We start from the raw sequence: 18,453 nt of genomic DNA on the forward strand, positions 1-18,453 counted from the left end.
CTAGAAAAGGCTAGTGTGCACAAACGTAACACATGTATATTCTTAAACAAAAGAGAAGGTACACATTCAGAGAGTCCTCATTAATGCCATATGATATTTTTCTAATTATTTATGTTATTTTTTAGTAGTTTCAAAAGGAATAATACTGACAACATTCTCTACCATGTAGAGTATAGGCATTTGAAAGGGGACCACAAACACTTTGAAATGGCTCTAACTATCTCCTAAATTAAAATACTTCTTAAGGTTTTCTGATGCACCTAAGGAAACAAAGTGCTTGAATATAGGAGATAACAGCAGTTAGTTGTCTGAAGGTTGTCTGTGGCCTTGTTAAGAGAAACACAAATGTAAGGAATACTGTAGTTGATGCCATTTGGGCAGCTCAGAGGAAAGAGAGTTTGAATCTGGATGAAAATGTCAAGAAAGGGTTTGTAAAGTAAGTGATATCTGAGATTGTCCTTGAAGAAAAGCTTAACAATGAAGATGGGAGTGAGGGCTTCCTACACAACAGAAGCCATGAAGAAGAACAGCTGCAGATGGGCAAGTGTGCCATGTATTCAACGGGAAAAAAATTATAATTTGGATGGAAGACAAAAAACATAGGGCAGTATAGAGAAGATGAAGAATTGCCAAAATAGTACATAATGACTATGCTTAAAGACTTTGGTTCAAACAAAAACATGTATAGCAATAGCCAAAAAATGGAAGTGACTCAGTGCCCATCAAATGATGAATGGATAATGTATCCATGCAGTGGATTATTATCTGGCCATTAAAAGGAATGAAGTATTGATACGTATTCCACCATGACAAAAATGTTCTGGAACTGGATAGTGGTAATGGTTGCACAACATTGTGAATGTCCTAAATGTCATTGAGTAAAATGGTGAATTTTTCATGATGTGAACTTTGCCCCAACTGAAAAAATAAGACTTTGGGATGTTTGTAGAAAATGAACTTGATTCAGAAGTCATGGAGCAGAAACTGAAAGTTTTTGAGCCAGGTAATGTCAGGGTTTGAAATGTGTTTTAGAGAGGTGTATATAACTACATTATGTAGAAGCAGAAGAGCAAGAAGATGCTATAGATACTGCAGTCAGAGTTGTGGGGAATCTGTTGATAAGTGCGGGGGGAAGGTCCTAATCAGAGTGTTGGCAATGAAAATGGAAAAGTAAGGAGGTTAGTTATAACCTGGAACTGGACAAAAAGATCTCTGTCAGCCTCACTCAAGATAATCACGTCAAACTGGTGTGATCACTCTTCACCCAAGAGCCAGACATCCTGGAATGTGAAGTCAAGTGGGCCTTAGAAAGCATCACTACAAACATAGCTAGTGGAGGTGATGGAATTCCAGTTGAGCTGCAGACTATTTCAAATCCTGAAAGACGATGCTGTCTGCAGGAAAGTGCTGCACTCAATATGCCAGCAAATTTGGAAAACTCAGCATTGGCCATGGGACTGCCTCCAAAAAAGGTCCCAGTGGTTTTCATTCCAATCCCAAAGAAAGGATCAATGCCAAAGAATGCTGTTCAAATTACCATACAATTGCACTCATCTCACACACTAGTAATGCTCAAAATTAAGAAGAGGTGGCAGAGCCAGAACTGGCAAAAATATGTGAACACGTGAAACATCCAGATATTCAAGCTGGTTTTAAAAAGGCAGAGGAACCAGAGACCAAATTTGGAAAACTCAACATCCAGGCTGAATCATTCCAATCCCAAAGAAAAAGCAAAGGAGTTCCAGAAAAACATCTATTTCTGCTTTATTGACTGGTTTTATGCCAAAGCCTTTGACTGTGTGGGTTCCAGAAAAACATCTAAACTGTGGAAAAGTCTGAAAGAGATGTGGAAAATGAAAGAGAGAACCACACCTGACCTGCCTCTTGAGAAACCTATATGCAGGTCAGGAAGCAACAGTTAGAACTGGACATGGAACAACAGACTGGTTCCAAATAGGAAAAGGAGTACGTCAAGGCTGTATATTGTCACCCTGCTTATTTAACTTCTATGCAGAGTACATCATGAGAAACGCTGGGCTGGAAGAAACACAAGCTGGAATCAAGATTGCCGGGAGAAATATCAATCACCTCAGATATGCAGATGACACCACCCTTATGGCAGAAAGTGAAGAGGAACTAAAAAGCCTCTTGATGAAAGTGAAAGTGGAGAGTGAAAAAGTTGGCTTAAAGCTCAACATTCAGAAAATGAAGATCATGGCATCCGGTCCCATCACTTCATGGGAACTAGATGGGGAAACAGTGGAAACAGTGTCAGACTTTATTTTTCTGGGCTTCAAAATCACTGCAGATGGTGATTGCAGCCATGAAATTAAAAGACGCTTACTCATTGAAGGAAAAGTTATGACCAACCTAGATAGCATATTGAAAAGCAGAGACATTTTGCCAACAAAGGTCCGTTTAGTCAAGGCTATGGTTTTTCCAGTGGTCATGTATGGATGTGAGAGTTGGACTGTGAAGAAGGCTGAGCGCCGAAGAATTGATGCTTTTGAACTGTGGTGTTGGAGAAGACTCTTGAGAGTCCCTTGGACTGCAAGGAGATCCAACCAGTCCATTCTGAAGGAGATCAGCCCTGGGATTTCTTTGGAGGGAATGATGCTGAAGCTGAAACTCCAGTACTTTGGCCACCTCATGCGAAGAGTTGACTCATTGGAAAAGACTCTGATGCTGGGAGGGATTGGGGGCAGGAGAAGGGGACGATAGAGGGTGAGATGGCTGGATGGCATCACTGACTCGATGGACGTGAGTCTAAGTGAACTCCGAGAGTTGATGATGGACAGAGAGGCCTGGTGTGCTGCGATTCATGGGGTCGCAAAGAGTCGGACACGACTGAGCGACTGAACTGAACTGAACTGAACTGAAGAGCCCAGCAAGGATTGCTTCCCCTCCCAAACCAAACTCAGCTAGCTGGCTGCTTCAATGTGGAGGCTGACAGATCTAGTAGATGTCTGATTTGTTACCTTTTGAAATCCTCATACACTGTACCCAAACCATTCTAGGATGAGATATCCTTCCTCCCTTCCTCTGTCCACCAATAGATCTTATATATACATACTAAATTATACAGCTTCACACCAATGCAAATGCAAAGCGAACTTGTTTTCAGTAAGACCTGAAATTCCTTTTCTCAAAAGGAGTCAGTGATATTTCTGGCAGTACCAAAGCAGACCTTTAAAATATCATTATCTTTTTAATTTTTGCAGCCACCAATGTAATCTTTTATTCAAACAAGAATCATTAGTGAATAATTGGTTAAAACAGTTGGATGAATAGTTAGTAAGGGAACCAAATAGTCACAGGGACTCAACGCACCCTTACAGATTACATATTGAAGACAGAGGGGAGAAGTGAACAAACTTAGTCTCACCAATAATAAGACAGCTGATACTGCATGACTCCTAATGTAATGGAGAAGTGTGCAACATCATCTGTGTAGCTGTCTTTCAAAACTATCTTCACCTAAATCTAATCATGTGAAAACAAGTCCAGGATAAGGGATATTCTTCAGGGCAACTAACATGGATTCCTTTTTAAAATGACATAAAAGAGAGAAAAGGTGGTGGTGTGGAGACTGTTGTAGATGAGAAGAGATTAAAAAGCTGTGACATCCAAAGGGAATGTATAATTTTTAATTTGATCTTGGATTGGGATATACATACCTCTAAAGGACTCCATTGGTTGGACTAGAAATTTTGAATATGGACATTATGTTAAATATAATAAATGTTAAAATTATTAGATGTGGTCATGGGTTTGTAATTGTGTAGGAGAAAATGTTCTTATGAGATAAATGCTGAGGGACATATTTAGAAATGAGACATCGTTATGTCTATAACTTAATCCCATATAGTGAGCAAATGATCATTTAGAGAGAAAACAAAGACGGCAGTATATTAGCAACTAACCAGTCGAGTTGGAGAGCAAATAGGTGTTCTTTATGTTCTTTCAACTAAAAAATTTTAAAAGAAAGTTAGTTTAAGATGAGAATCTTATTTTTTAAATTGTTATTCTAAAACATAACTGGTAGCATTGGGGAAGAATAACATGATAAGTAGAGGTGATCCGTCTCTAGCAATTTCTGCACTCCCTGCTGTGGAATATTATTTTTCTGCTTTTAGAAAAAGGTTTTTCCATATCCAGTTTTCAAGTCCAGATAATAGTAGTTAGAAACTGGAAGCAGTTCATTTTTGTCATCCAGTCCTTCTTTGTTACCTGACTTATAAAAAAGCATTTGTTTCTTAAAGTAAAAGACCACATTGTACATCCATTACTTACCAACAGGGAATCTATCTGCCTTTGGTCTGCAGAGGCTAGTATATAAACGTTTTGGAATTAATCCCTCTGTGCATCCTCTCAAGTCAGAGCACTGGCTTTGTTTTCTCTGGTGTGGAATATTGTTTTGCAGCGCTCACTGTAGCTGTCAGAGGAGGCCTTCCATGTCATGAGCACTGGCACACAACTTGTCTGTTTTCACATTTTTTTTTAAGATAAAACAAGGTTCAAACCACACATTCTCTGTGAACTGCTAAAGACCGGAAAAATTACTTTCTTTTCTCGTGACCTGGATTGACAAGAAGCACACCTACAGGAGCCAAAGGATGAGTGAATCCCTTTTAAAGACCCAAGTAATGAAGCCCTCAGGGAATTGGCGTGCGTGGCAGAATTTACAGTGGCTTCTGGAGATGAACAGTGTAGCAGGAAGAGGTTCAGGACTGCTGGCTGTTGAAATACAGTCTGCATTTATTTTATATCAGCCTATTTTGGGCCCCAGTGAGAAAGTTATTTTAATATCTTGCTCTGCTAGAAATATACATGCTAAGTGGCAGATGTCAAAAAAGGCGGGGGGGGCGGATAAAGTTACAGCACTGCATTCTCCTTGAGACTTACAGAGTTTATAGAGTTGTTCTCTTTTTAGCCTTTGAAATAAACCCTGATGCATACAGAAGCCGGATGATAGGCATAGTCCACATCAGTGACCCTCAAATGACTCAGAATTCAGGGCTAGGGTATTAAGGACCTACATTTTCAACAGGCTGCCCAGGTGATTCTGATACAGCCAGGCCAGTACTTGGGAACACCTGGTCTGACCCAGTATGCTTATTTTACAAATAAGAAAATGAAGATCCATGTAAAAATTTAAAATTTCTTGAGGTGTTATCCTATTATGGACTTGAAACCATATTTCCTTTCTCCCAGCATATCCATTTCTCAGGAGGTCACAGTGCCTCTTAAAGTGGTCACAGTTAAGAGCTTAGGTCACCAGTTTCCCTCCGTAGACAGGGCCTACTTACCACCTGAGGTTTGGAGGTGCACATTTGAAATCTGAGGTCTCATGACCTCCATTCAGGCTCTTTTCTTTTCAGTCACTGTTATCAAGGTTGAGACTCTTAATTACTCTAAACCGCTGCATCTATGAGAGGCTTGGTAGATTATTTTTCTCTGTTCTCTTCTTTTGTTGAGTTTCACAAATTTCTTGAATTTATTTTTTATAGATTCCTATCTTCAGCTTACTTCTAAATAGAAGTTGAGTAATAAAATCAAAATACGGTACTGTTCAATATGAGTAAAAATTATTTTTAAGACAGCAGATATTGACTTCCCATTAACTGAATACTGACTGAATCTAAACACCCAGCTTCCCTAGAACTAGGAATGATATGAACTTTGCTCTGTAAGTCTCCTGAATAAACAGTATATAACCAGCACTTACTAAGAAAGAGCGTTTATCCATTTATTCGCTCTTTCACCAGATACTGACCATCTCCTGTCTATAGGCACTGATCTAGACATGGACTACAGTTATGATCAGGAGAGAAAATGTCCATATTCTCATGGAGCTTAGAGGGAGATTGTATGTGAAAACAAGATTATACAACCCCCTAGAGGAAGAGGTATTTATTTGTTCTGTTCCTTCCTGTGTCTCCAGTGCCAGAGCAATATCTAACACCCATCAGGTACACAGTGGACAAGTATTGAACGAATGAGCACCGTCAGATGAAACAGAAATTATGGCCCTCCTGAAATTAACTGTTTTATAAGCTGAAACAATTGGTAACATTCAATAAGAAATGTTATTTATGTAGGGGATTAAGCCATGTGCACTTTTTTTCTAATTTGCCGTATTTTATAAGCTCTAAAAGCTTTTTGTGAAAAAAAAATTTTATATCAGAGTGTACTTCCAGGTGTGTGTCTGACATACGTGGATATTAACTCACATAGCAGCTGAAAATATGTATCTATAAAGATCTAATTATAGTATTTTATTTTATAAAATAAATGATACTTTTATGTACAAGCTAAAGCAGTCAAGGATGAAATGGTCTTCACAAGACTGGAATGTTTGTTGTGACAAAATAGAAAGGACATTCAGGTGAGCAGCATGTCAACAGTTACAGTTTGTTCAGGTTGTATTGGCTGTGGCTGTCATTGTATGTAGGGTTCTAGTCTCTCAGCTTTCAAACATTTAAGAGCTGATGTTAAACAAATAGGGATTTACATACATGGTATTTCTTTGCCATCATCCCCAGCAAAGCATATCTCCACCATGTAAAAGGTGGTGGCCAATCTAGGAATACAAAATAAAATGAGAAGGTTTGCAAATAGCTGTGACTCTATTAAAAAAGAAAAAAAAAAGGGTGGGGTTTAGCTTCCCCAGTGGCTCAGCAGTAAAGAATCCACCTGCAACACAAGAGCCTCAGGAGAAATGGGTTTTGTCCCTGGATCAGGAAGATCCCCCTGGACAAGGGCATGGCACCCCACTCCAGTGTTCTTGCCTGGAGAATCCCATGAACAGAGGAGCCCAGCGGGCTACAGTCCTTAAGGCTGCAAAGAGTTGGATACCACTGAAGCAACTTAGCTGGTAGAATGGAGGTGGGGGAACTTAGCATGCATGTGATTCTATAAAAATGTTGAATCCTGTACACTTGAAACTAAAATAATATTGTAAATCAATTCTTCAATTAAAAAAAAGAAAGAAAATAGCTTGTGACTGATTAAAGCACAAGTACTTCAAAATAATAGAATTCTCTGTGATGATTAGTTTATAAGCAATGTATGTGATGAGACTACTCTAGATGTCTTTATCTGTAAGTAGCATTGTAGTCACTGTTACTATATGAAGAAACTGATTTTTTTTTTCTGAGACTATTGGGGAAATGGCTTAGTACCTCCAAAAGGAAAAGTCCACCTCCATCGTTGTAAATTATAGTTTCTCTGCACTTTACCCTGCAACATTAAGATATGAAAGGTACTCAACTTTCTAACTTTCAACAAACACCACTTTCAACACTTCTCACATGTCCTTTATGTTAAACACTAAGATGAGAACGTTGAAAGTGCTAGAATGAAGAGGAGGTAGATAGAACAGAAACACAACTAAAAGTAGTGAGGAAATTGCTGACACGTTACAGAAATGAGTTGTTTGATAGTATAATTCTGTGGGGCTCCCAGTTTGTGCATCATTGGAAGAGTGCTGTGCCTGAGAAACCCATGCAAGAGACAACCCTTGCCTGAGAAACCCAGCAAGAGACAAGGGAAAGGACGAACAATTGAAAAGGTGGAAAACTGGTGACCACAGAATCAGCCTCCATGTCAGATATCCCTTAATCCAAAATGAATTTGAGAGACAGGTGAGAATTTGAGAACTTGAAGACTAAGCATATTATGAAATGCTGCTGCTGAAGTTTTGGTCACAAGCCATGGATTATTCATGAGATCAAAGCCAGTTCATATTTGCATGATATCAAAGTGAGTAGCTAGGTCATGAGTGCACCATGCAGATGTTCTGGGGCTCCACACCACGCCTGCAGAAGTTACAGTGTTGGGAGAGAGATTTCAGTGTAGACAGAATTGTTTTAACTTGGGGAAAAGACAAGTCTGTCCCTGGACAGTAGATATAAAATACCTGAGCAGAGAGAAGAATGAGCCTCATTTTAAAATATCTGCAAGAACCGACTCTTATTCCTGTATATTACATCTCAGGACTAAATTCAAACCCTTCTTAGTTCACTAAAAATCTTAGATCCCAAAAACATCTTTGAAGAACAGATTGAAAACCACAGATTCTTTTTTACAATACATAGGTTGCAGAGGCCTTTTGTTTCATTGAAATCTTGCAATTCCCAGTTTTAACTAAGTCATTTGTGATGGTGTCAAAAGCTATACATGAGCAGTATCTTATTAGAAGTTGCTTTTTATGAAAATAAGAAAAACAAAATTAGGCCTCTTAGGATAAATTTTTTTAAGATTATAAAGAAGCAAAAAGATTTTAAACTAATGTTATAAAGATCTCATTTTCTCTCATGAAAATAATTGCCCACATTTAGTGTCATTATCTGTATAGTGTCACTTTGGACTCAGAAACAAAATGGTCTCAAGACCTAACCTGTGTATAAGTTGAAGGGCACTCGTTCTGTGCAGGGGTGGCAGGAGTTTTGTTCTCAAGTCCACAGAAGATGAGCTAACCTACCAGCAAAGACTAACACATTGGTTGTCTCTATCATGTTCAGATTTGATAAATAATGCTTTTGAGTATATGTTTTAATTTCAAATTGTTTTTTAATAACTAAAAATATTAAAATTTGACCTTATATAGGATGTCTCCTCACCTCCAGCTTTCTTCCTTCTCCTCATCCCTGGTGACAGTGGGATGAGGTGGGGGTCTTTTGCACAATACCACATATTAAAAATTATGCCAAAGGGAGTGGGGAAAAAATGAACCCACAGATTGCTTACTAATTGTACAGAAGGAAATAGATCATTACAGTGAAACCATCTGATAGTCACCACTTAAACCCAGTGATCAAATTTATAGCATTACCGAGATACAGGAGAGCCTGACATTTGGTGCCTCCTGAATTGATGCAGTTGAAGTATATAGTATTCCATAGAAGATATTCTTGCAAGAAATGTTTAATCTAAATCTAAGCAAGCTTCTTCAGACCCAACTTTCAGTTTGTAAGCAAACAGGGACAAGTTAAATGACACAATGAAAAAGTGATAATAATAAAAGAGAGACATTTTATACAACAGCTGCCCTGGTCTCCTCAAAAAGTCAGTTATTTCCATCAAAAAAGTTAATGATTTTTATTTTCATTTCTTAAAAAATGAGGAAAGGCTAGTCTAGATTTAAAAGGCAAAACAGAGATAAAAGCCAAATGCAATGTGTGAATCTTGATTAATTCTAGTTTGAGAAGAAAAGCTAAAATAAAATATATTCTTGGGACAACTAGAGAAATATGAGTATGGATTGTATATCAGATGGTATGGCATTATTGTTTTGTTTTGTTTTTTTTAATTTGAAAGTGATCGTGTATGAGTTGTACTATGCTTAGGAGATGTTTGCTGAAGCATGAAGGAATGAGGAGTCATGGTGTCTGCCACTATCAAACCTAGAGTATATATGTGTGCTTGTAGTACTGAACTTTCAACTCTTCAATACATTTGAGAGTTCTGTATATATGTATATACATACAGATGTGTATGTTTCACTATATACTATGTAGAGATAGAAGAGGAAGTGGAGAGGGGGAAGAAAGTTGGCTTATTCTTTGAGAAGAAAAGTTATAGAAATACTAAGTGACTTTTAAAGAACTAATTGATTTTCCCCTCTTTTCTATTTTAGGCTCAAGAGAAAGGAAGATTAGACTATGCTAAGGTAGGTAGATTTTGTACATTCTACACAATTTTATACACTTGTATTTGCTATTTGGTTTTTATTTATATTTGAAAAGTAAAAAGAAAAGCATCACATTCAAAACTAAGGGACCTTCCATGTGAAGTAACAGGTAAAATGGGATTCATTTAATGGTAAGTTTATTTATTGAATGCCTACTTCTTTCCAGACACTGTGTTAGGCATCAGGAATACGAGAATAAACCAGATCAGTTCTTTCATTCATGACATTTACAAACTAGTTGAGGAGGTGATTAATAAACAACTAAATGGATACATAATATAATGTTAACTGGTGGTAAGTGCCCTGAGGAAAAATTAACTGGGTAAGATCACTAACTGTTGCTGGAAAGATGTCTTTGGACTATGGAAAAGAGCTTTTAGCATCATCAGGTAATACCTGGGAAGCACCATCCAGGGAAGGTTTGGATTCCTAGAGGCAGTAGTTTTCATATAACCTGTGGAGCTTTTGAAAACATACATGCCTGTGTTACCACAGCACCATACCTCTTTCACCAACATCAGAATTCCCTGGTAGGCAGAGCTGGCCAGGGACAGGATGGAAGGGTTTGAAAAAAGGCTCCACAGATCATTTTGACACATAGCCTTGTTCAAAAACTGCTGTGGGATTTTGGATTTCAGTGCACCTGTGCAAGCCTTTGAACACACTTGGGTTTTCTCCTGAGGAACAAATGGAGTATTTTTGCAGGTGTGTGGGATGTATACAGCTGCTTGACTAAAGGAACGTGCTAACCATCTGGTTTTTATAACAGTCAAGAATAGCCAGAGCGTGAGCACACCTGTACTCCAAAGACAAGGAGGAAGAAATGGGACCTGTAAGAGCTCTGCTTGCACTGGGACAGCTGGAATCCCCCCGGTGATCTCTGCAGGGCTGATCTAGAACCTTGTGCTCTTGGCAGCCCTGAAGTGCACACCCACGGTTCCATGCCTTTTCTTTGCCTGAAGTGCAGTTCTTTCCTTCTCTGTCTCACAAACATATGTGTGCTTCAAGAAAAATTAGATTAAGAGTGGTATCTCTATACTGAAGACTTCTGTGTCTGTCACTCTATCTTTGATGTCTGTGCTAAGTCATTTCAGTCATGCCCAACTGTTTGTGACCCCATGGACTGTAGCCCACCAGGCTCCTCTGTCCATGGGATTCTCCAGGCAAGAGTGTTGGAGTGGGTTGCCATTTCCTTCTTAGATGTCTACTTGAGCCTTATACCTAAATGGTCTCCCACAGGCAGAGATGCTCAAAGCATCTTAAACTGAACTCGATATCTTCCCAACATCTCTGGTCACCTTTTCTTTAGTAGACTTTATTTTTTAGAGCAGTTTTTAAGTTCACAGCAAAACTGAGCAAAAAGTGTAGAGAGTTTGCATTACCCCCTGACACCACACAAGCACAGCCTTCCCCACTGTTAGCGTCCTACAGCAGATTGGAACATCTGTTATGATCAATAAACCTGCATTAATATATCTTTATAACCCAAAGTCCATCATTGACATTACGGTCTAGTGTTAGTGTTGTATCTCTGGTCCTTATTACTTGTTCTGTCTCCTGATGTTGTCTATCATCTCACCAGTGAATCATGTGAGAAAATTAGAAGTCACTCTCAAATGCTCTTACCCCTCACCCCTGTGTTCCATGACCAAGTCCTACCAGTTTTATAGCCTACATTTTCTTAAATCCAGTCCCTCCTCTCCATGCCTCTTCCATTGCTCACATTGTATCCTGCTCTGAACCACTAGAAAGCCTGTGACTGGTCTCTATGCCTCTCTTTTGTCCCCAAAGATCCATCACCAGCCAGAATGTCTATCTAAACCACAAGTCTGGCAGTTTCACACTGCATCTTAAAACGCTTCCTTGGCTCCATGTTTTCTATAAGGCACATTCAAAGCTTACTAGAGTGGCATATAAAGCACTGTGATCTCGCTCCTTGGAGGGACTCTGCAGCTTCATGTCCTCCACCCTGTGCTCCAGTGGCACCAAATTACATAAAACATACTGTTTCTGTTCTCTGTGCCTTGACCCGAGCTGTCCCCTCTGCTTGGAATGCAGCGGTGTCCCCCTTTATCTGGCTTCCCCTGCCTCTTCTGTAAGGCTTAACGTAGGATCATCTCCAAGAGAAAGTCTGCCTGGTTCCCTGGGCTGGATGAGGTTCTTTCCTCCTTTCTCTAGTACACTGTGCATCTCTGTCATGCTTCACTCCATTATTCATCATGACCATTTGTGAGAAAGATCATAGACTGTCAGCTCTTTGAGGGCAGAGATGGTAACTTATTTGTACGCTTGGTGCCTAACACAGTGCTTGGCACTTGGTAAACGGTGAGTGAGTGAGTGAGGTTATAAGAAAATAGAAGACCCATGCCATTAGTTGCAGGAGAAATTCTGGTATATGGTTTTTTATTTCAGTCACAGAGGAAAGGAAAGCTTTTGACACAAGTTGCAAGTATCAGCAGGGATAAGAAGATTGCTTGAGAAAGTTAATGAACTAACTTGGAGATAAATGCTGGGATTTCACTATGATAAAGGAAATAACTTATAAGCAAAAAATTAAGGGCAGTGACATCATGATTTGGCAATAGAATGATTATATATCATTGCTGCTTATTTATGACTCAGAAAACTCTGAGGATTTCTTATTGCAGAAGTACCTGCCAGTGGAAGAGACTGGAAGAAAAGGAAAAAAGAAAATGGAGACACAGATAAACACTCTGAACCAAGCAATGGCTCTGTCACCAACTCACTGCAAAATTGTTATCAGTCACTTAATCTTTTTGGTTTCCCCTTAGTTTCCTTAGTATGAGAGGAGCAGGTTACAGTATTTTCCAGTATGCTTGCCTGGAAAATCCCATGGATGGAGGACCCTGGTAGGCTACAGTCCATGGGATCACAAAGAGTTGGACACGACTGAGTGACTTCACTTACTTTTTTTCTTTCAGTTTCCTTAGTATGAGAGGAGCAGGTTATAACAGTGCTGTTCTACTCTCCAGGCCCAAATTTGAAAGGAGACATTCTTTTTTGGGGGGGTGGGTGGAGGGAACATTCTTATCTTATATACTATTAAGGTCCAGATTCATTCCTTCATCTACTTCATCCACCCAAGCATGGTGGATCTGATATTTAATATATGCAAAGACCTAACCTAGACCTTCCTATCAAAAGTCCCCCTTTGCTCTGTTTTTTTCCTCCTTAACATTTATCATAATCTACAATTATCATTTTTATTTAGTTCCCTGTGTTCTGTTTCTTTTTCCAGTAGACTGTAAGGCAAGACCTGAAGGCAGGGCCTTCAGTGGCCTTGTCCATCGTAGCATCGTCTGTGCCCAGCACAGGCTTATATACAGGAGTGCTTGACAAATGTGTATGGACAAGGGCTGCATTAGTGAGATGCTAGAAGTGCAGGCAGCTCAGACGTCTGGGATTGGGGATCATAGACTCAAATTAGCCATTATGTAGTCAGTGTACGATAGGACACTGTCCATCCCTATGTTCAGTAGCCCTAAGATTGCCTTCCCAAGCACCCAGTGACAATAGTTCTCATGCCAACTAACAGAAACCCACCCTACTGGAGTATGTGGTGTTGTGCAGATATTTAAGGGCATAACTTGATCTCAGCTGTTAACCCAGACCTGTTATCCATGCATAGACCCAAATCCAAGCACCACAGGTAGAATGATTGTATCCATCTCTGCCAGGTGTCCGGGAGACGTCTGCAGAACTGTCTCTTATGCTGCATATCATGGGCCCATGATGAAGTCCTGGTCTCATGCTGACTGATGCAGGCATCGTGCTTTGGCAGCTTAGGGCTCCCCTGGTGGGTTTACCTGTAAAACTACATTTTAAAAACTCAGTGGCCATTTCTGGAGAGTGTCATGAAATTTATTTATTGCTGGATGTTTCTTTATTTCCAAGTGGTGAACATTTTCTCAAAAGCCAAGTTTTATCTGAAAAATCAGATTTTAAGTACAAATTATTTTGGCCATTTTCTCTGTGGCTTCATATGCCATCTCTCCAATTTTGTCAGTCTCAGAATGGCAAGAAAGTAGAGGAGAGGGTAGAAGTGGTGATCAAAATCGGTCTCAGCTAGATCTCTATAGAGTGTCAGTCACATTCAACAAAACAGTGGTGTGTCCTCAAACACTCAGAAAAGAAATTGAATTAATTCTTAATTGAGTTCCTGTTGCGATGGAGCATGGATTGTGAATGCTTTACACTGCTGCAGTGCCTTTCATCTACAGATATTAAAGCACTCAGCAACTATCCCTTCATTAAGTCTGTCGCGCTTCTGGAAGGTGGTTAACATCATTCCCAGAGCACACTACCCACTCCTGAAGCTCATTCACCTGAGGCTGGCCTAGGATGGAAGCTGTTGACTGTAAGGTGATCCTACCCAGCTTCTAAAATGAAAAAACAAGAAGTGACTTACGTAGTTAAAACTGTAGAAGTTTTATTGGACAGAATGTATTTACCAGAAGTGAATTGTGACCAAAAATCTGGTGCTGACAGTTTTGCTCACGTATGCAGTACAAAGAGGATCTTCTTTACATGACTGGTGTTCAGCCCTGAGTGTGCCTCTCTTAGGGAATAGGGGACTATTCCGTGTTCCCAAGGTTTCTGGCCCCAAGCAGATTGAGCTCAGTGTTAGATGGAAGAGTGCCACCTATTGAATTGTAGAAATTCATGGACATGTGTGGGGACCCGTGGAGAAGTGTCTCAGGCCACATTCACTCTTGGTTTGCTATGGTAACTTAATATGTGTCTGAAGGAAAACAAGTATGTTGGCTACTCTTAGAAAAACATCTACAAACGTCTGTGTATTTTCCCCAGCTGGAGCTGAGCGTATGCCTGTAGTTTAGCCTACTGCTCCTTGAAAGAAGCATGCTGCTCAAAGACTGAGGCAGATGGTATTTTTACCACTTCAGGCAAAACATGGCACCTATGGTTCGGGTTTCTACAATTTTAATTTTTTAACACTTTCGAGATGGCAGGGATACAGAACTTTTCTCAATTTCTTTTTAATAATTGCCTCAGATATACAGATTATGGATAAATATCACTTGGTCAGAACCAGACTCTCAGCCCTGTGGGCTACCCTCCTGCTCAAGTGCCTAGGACTAGGCCTTACATGGGCTTTGACAGTCATGCCAATTTTGACGCAAAGACTCTAAATGGTTTACAGGAGCTTTCTTGGTATTCATCTCCAGCCTTTACTGTGTGTAGTTCATATAATTTTCCCATGACGCAGTACAGAAAAGAAAGTTGTTTTTTGTGTCTTCCCACTGAGGTTCACTTGAAGCACAGAGAATTGCTCAAGGTTAAGCACTTGGTAAAGAAAGATTTTGCATGTGTTAGTTTATCAGGCATCTAATTCTCAGTCAAATGTGAGAGAGGCTTTTTGAAAGGAGTGGGGTTTTTGCTATCCCCTCTCCCGGAATTCGTTCAGGTCTCAGGGTAGCCCTTTCCCCTGCCTCAGGAGCAACGTCTAGAGCCCCTGCCCGCTTCGTCCCTCCCCACGCTCAGGCCTTGCACATTTTATTATAAAACACATTTGCATAGGGTACACATTAAAATTCCCTTCCCAACAGCAAACTGCCGTCCACAGACATTTGCATTTGCATGATCACACATCATCACTTCCTCTCGTGTCCTGGTTCTCCTTTCCACGGCTTGCCCTTTTAGCCGTTTCTTCCCATGTATTATCCATAGGTTGCTTCAACCATTTTGCTGCATATCAAATCTAAAATTCTTTTTTGAACCAGTGTAGGAAATTTTCTATAAATATTATTGTCCTTTCTTTACTGACAAAGCCAGATTTTTTTTTTTTTTTTTTTTGGCAGACAGTTTTAGCCCGCTTGTTCTTTCTCATAACCCTAGCTAACTGGCTCTGAGAATTTTTCATGTTGGCACATTTAGAGACCAGATGTTGCTGTATTTTCTTTTCCCTGTACCCCTTTCTTGGGCAGATGCTCCTTCTCCTACTCTGGGACTTTGCATTAGCTCCTTTGGTAAAATTTTCCAAACAGCATCATTGTATGCACTAAATCTCTCATTTCCTCTAACCTCTTGAAGCTGTCTTAACATTTAGGATTTCTGGTTTTGTAATAATTATGGAGACTATCTAGAAGCAATGACATTCCCCCCTCTTTTTTCATTAAGAATTTGTGGCCTAATTATATGAGATGTTTATAATATAATTTAAAGGAAAAAATCCAAATCCAGATACCATTAAGATATGAGTGCAATTATATAACATTTTATATGCTTGATAAAGACTGGATGACAACTTGTAAAATGTAAAACGGGCATTAAGATAATAACTTTTTTTCTGAAAGGTATCAGTTTTAAGTGTAGACTCTGATTTGAATTGGAATTTTTCTGTATTACCACCTGAGCTACTGAGACTTGAAAAATAATTTTCCTGAACTCATGTTTTTAGTTCATAACCAGAATTTAATCCTAGGCTCCTAAAGTATTGCTTGCTTCTATGGCAGTAGAAGGAATTCACTGGAAAACATGGATTTTTAAAAATAATGTTTTAAATTGAAGTATAGTTGACTTATAATGTGTTAGTTTCAGGTGTACAGCACACTAATTCAGTTTTATACACATATACATGCATATATATTTATTTATATTTTCAGATTATTTCCCTTATAGATTATTATAAACTACTGGGTACAGTTCCCTGTGCTTTACAATAGTTCCTTATCAATTATCTGTTTTATATGTAATTGTGTATATATGTTAAACTCCTGATTTATCCCCCCCACTTCCTCCTTTGATAATCAAAAGTTTGTTTTCTGAAATATGATTTTTTACACTGTGAATTTTTGTGCAAGGCCTCAAGCTGTGGTTGAGGTGCCAGGGAGTAGTTGAGAAAGATGAAAAAGAAAACCCTGGGCTCAACCTGTGGTGCAGCACTGATATCCTGCCCACCGCAGAGGGGTGCGGCGGAAAGACCCCGTCAGGATGGCCATCTGAAATTTTTAAATCCTCCACTCCCTGTTTCCTGAAAATCAGATATAACCAATTATTTTTCTTTTGGCAGTCACACTTCAGAAAAGTAGAGAGATTTTGTTTTGGGGTTTTTTCCCAGCAATAATGAATAATTTTGTTTAATCTTTTTTTCAAAACAATTAATTTACTAAAGCTGGTTTTTGCAACTACTGCTTTGGTTCCAGATCTCCTTCAAATACAGTTATCAATGATGAAAAGTAACTGTTAATCTATTTCTGTTCATAATAAAGCCAAAAAGCTTTTGTACCATGTAAAATTTTTCATCAAAAATAAGTTCTAGTTGCAGATGCAATAGTTAGTCTCCAGAGCCAGAGTTGTGCCTTATTATGACCCTCAAGTCTTTTTGCAAAACAATCACCCTCTGGACATTCATTCATTCATTCCTTCCCCTATTATCAAGCTATTTCTTTTCCTCCTTAAGTCTCTGAGTATATTATTTTGCATTTGTCCCCAGTGACTGTCATCTTACTTTGATGATCTATTCTGCTAATTTCTTAATGTTATTTTAAAATTAGATTCTCGTTCTCTGAGGTGTTTGCAGTCCCACACATTTCAATGGCATCAACAGATTTAATGATCATAATCTCTAGTCCCTCATGGATCATGAATAAAATTATTAAATGATGTCAGTGATAAACCTCTTTATGACATCATAAAATAATGCCACCCTCTCAGCTGTTTGCCCAAATATTATTGATATTCTTTGAATTAAATCCCCTAAACAGTTATAAATCTTCTTTATTTTTCTTTATGTCATATGTTTCTAGCTTATTGGCCTTTCATCCTAATTTTATATATAATATATTGAATTATTTTGTTTATAGCAATAATATTTAGTGGGGCAATCTCTGCCATCCTTAGGTTTATAATTTTGAATTACTGGTTCTTGAAAAATTACATGTCTGCATAATATCTCACATTTATTAGGAAGCTAAGGCAAACTTGGATTGTTGGTGAAGAGGAGTTCTTAGTTGTAAGCCTGGAATCGTGTCTGGTTTTATATCCTGAGGGCCTAAAACAGTTCCTGCCACATACTGGGTACCCAATAAATATATGCTGAACTACTATTGAATGAATGAATAACCCAAGATGTGCCAGCTGTTTGTACCAATGTTCCATTTAGTTCATAAGATGTATTTGACTCCGTCTTTGATCCTCTTATTTCTCCCCTAGTATATTTAATCAAATGCCTCCTCAATGCCATACACTCCCTGGGTTAAAACAAAGATTCATTTGGGGTAACCTTTTGAATATTAGTTTAGAAGGCTAACTGCACATGCTTACCAGGCTGGTTCTGTGGATAAATGCTCCGCACGGTAGGGTAGCTGGATTCAATTATTGTTCCCAGTTTGTGGTATCAGGACCCACCTGTGCACAGGGAGTGACTGTGTGACTTTATGTGGAGGAGTGAGACTTTTGTCCCCTGGAGGAGTCTGCTTAGTCCATGAAACAGTTTTAAGTAGATCTGAAGGGAATACTGTTTCTTGCCGTGTCATCAAAAGCAGTGGAAGGACATGAGTTTTCCAAAAAGAGAATGAAAAGAGAGGCACCTCTGTGTCGATGTTGAATCTGGTTTCAGTAAGTCGGAAGTCTTTGTCATTGCCTTAGATTGTTATTTCCAAATTTATTCCCTAATCCTACAGCCTGATTTTACGTGGAATTAAGGACTTCTGTGATGTCAAGATGTTTGATCTTATAGAAAGCTATAATTCATTCAGATGGTATATCTGAAGCCATTC

General features: G+C 39.0%; 1 protein-coding gene across 1 annotated transcript in view; it reads left to right on the forward strand.

The window, feature by feature from the left end:
* PDSS2 (decaprenyl diphosphate synthase subunit 2) overlaps positions 1-18,453 on the forward strand; it is a 275,381-nt gene that overhangs the window by 227,100 nt on the left and 29,828 nt on the right. Inside the window, 1 exon segment of the mRNA XM_005898195.2 lies at positions 9,641-9,673. Within this exon segment, the coding sequence (XP_005898257.2) occupies positions 9,641-9,673 (33 nt within the window).

Source organism: Bos mutus, chromosome 9 (genome assembly GCF_027580195.1).
Source record: "Bos mutus isolate GX-2022 chromosome 9, NWIPB_WYAK_1.1, whole genome shotgun sequence".
Taxonomy (NCBI): domain Eukaryota; kingdom Metazoa; phylum Chordata; class Mammalia; order Artiodactyla; family Bovidae; genus Bos; species Bos mutus.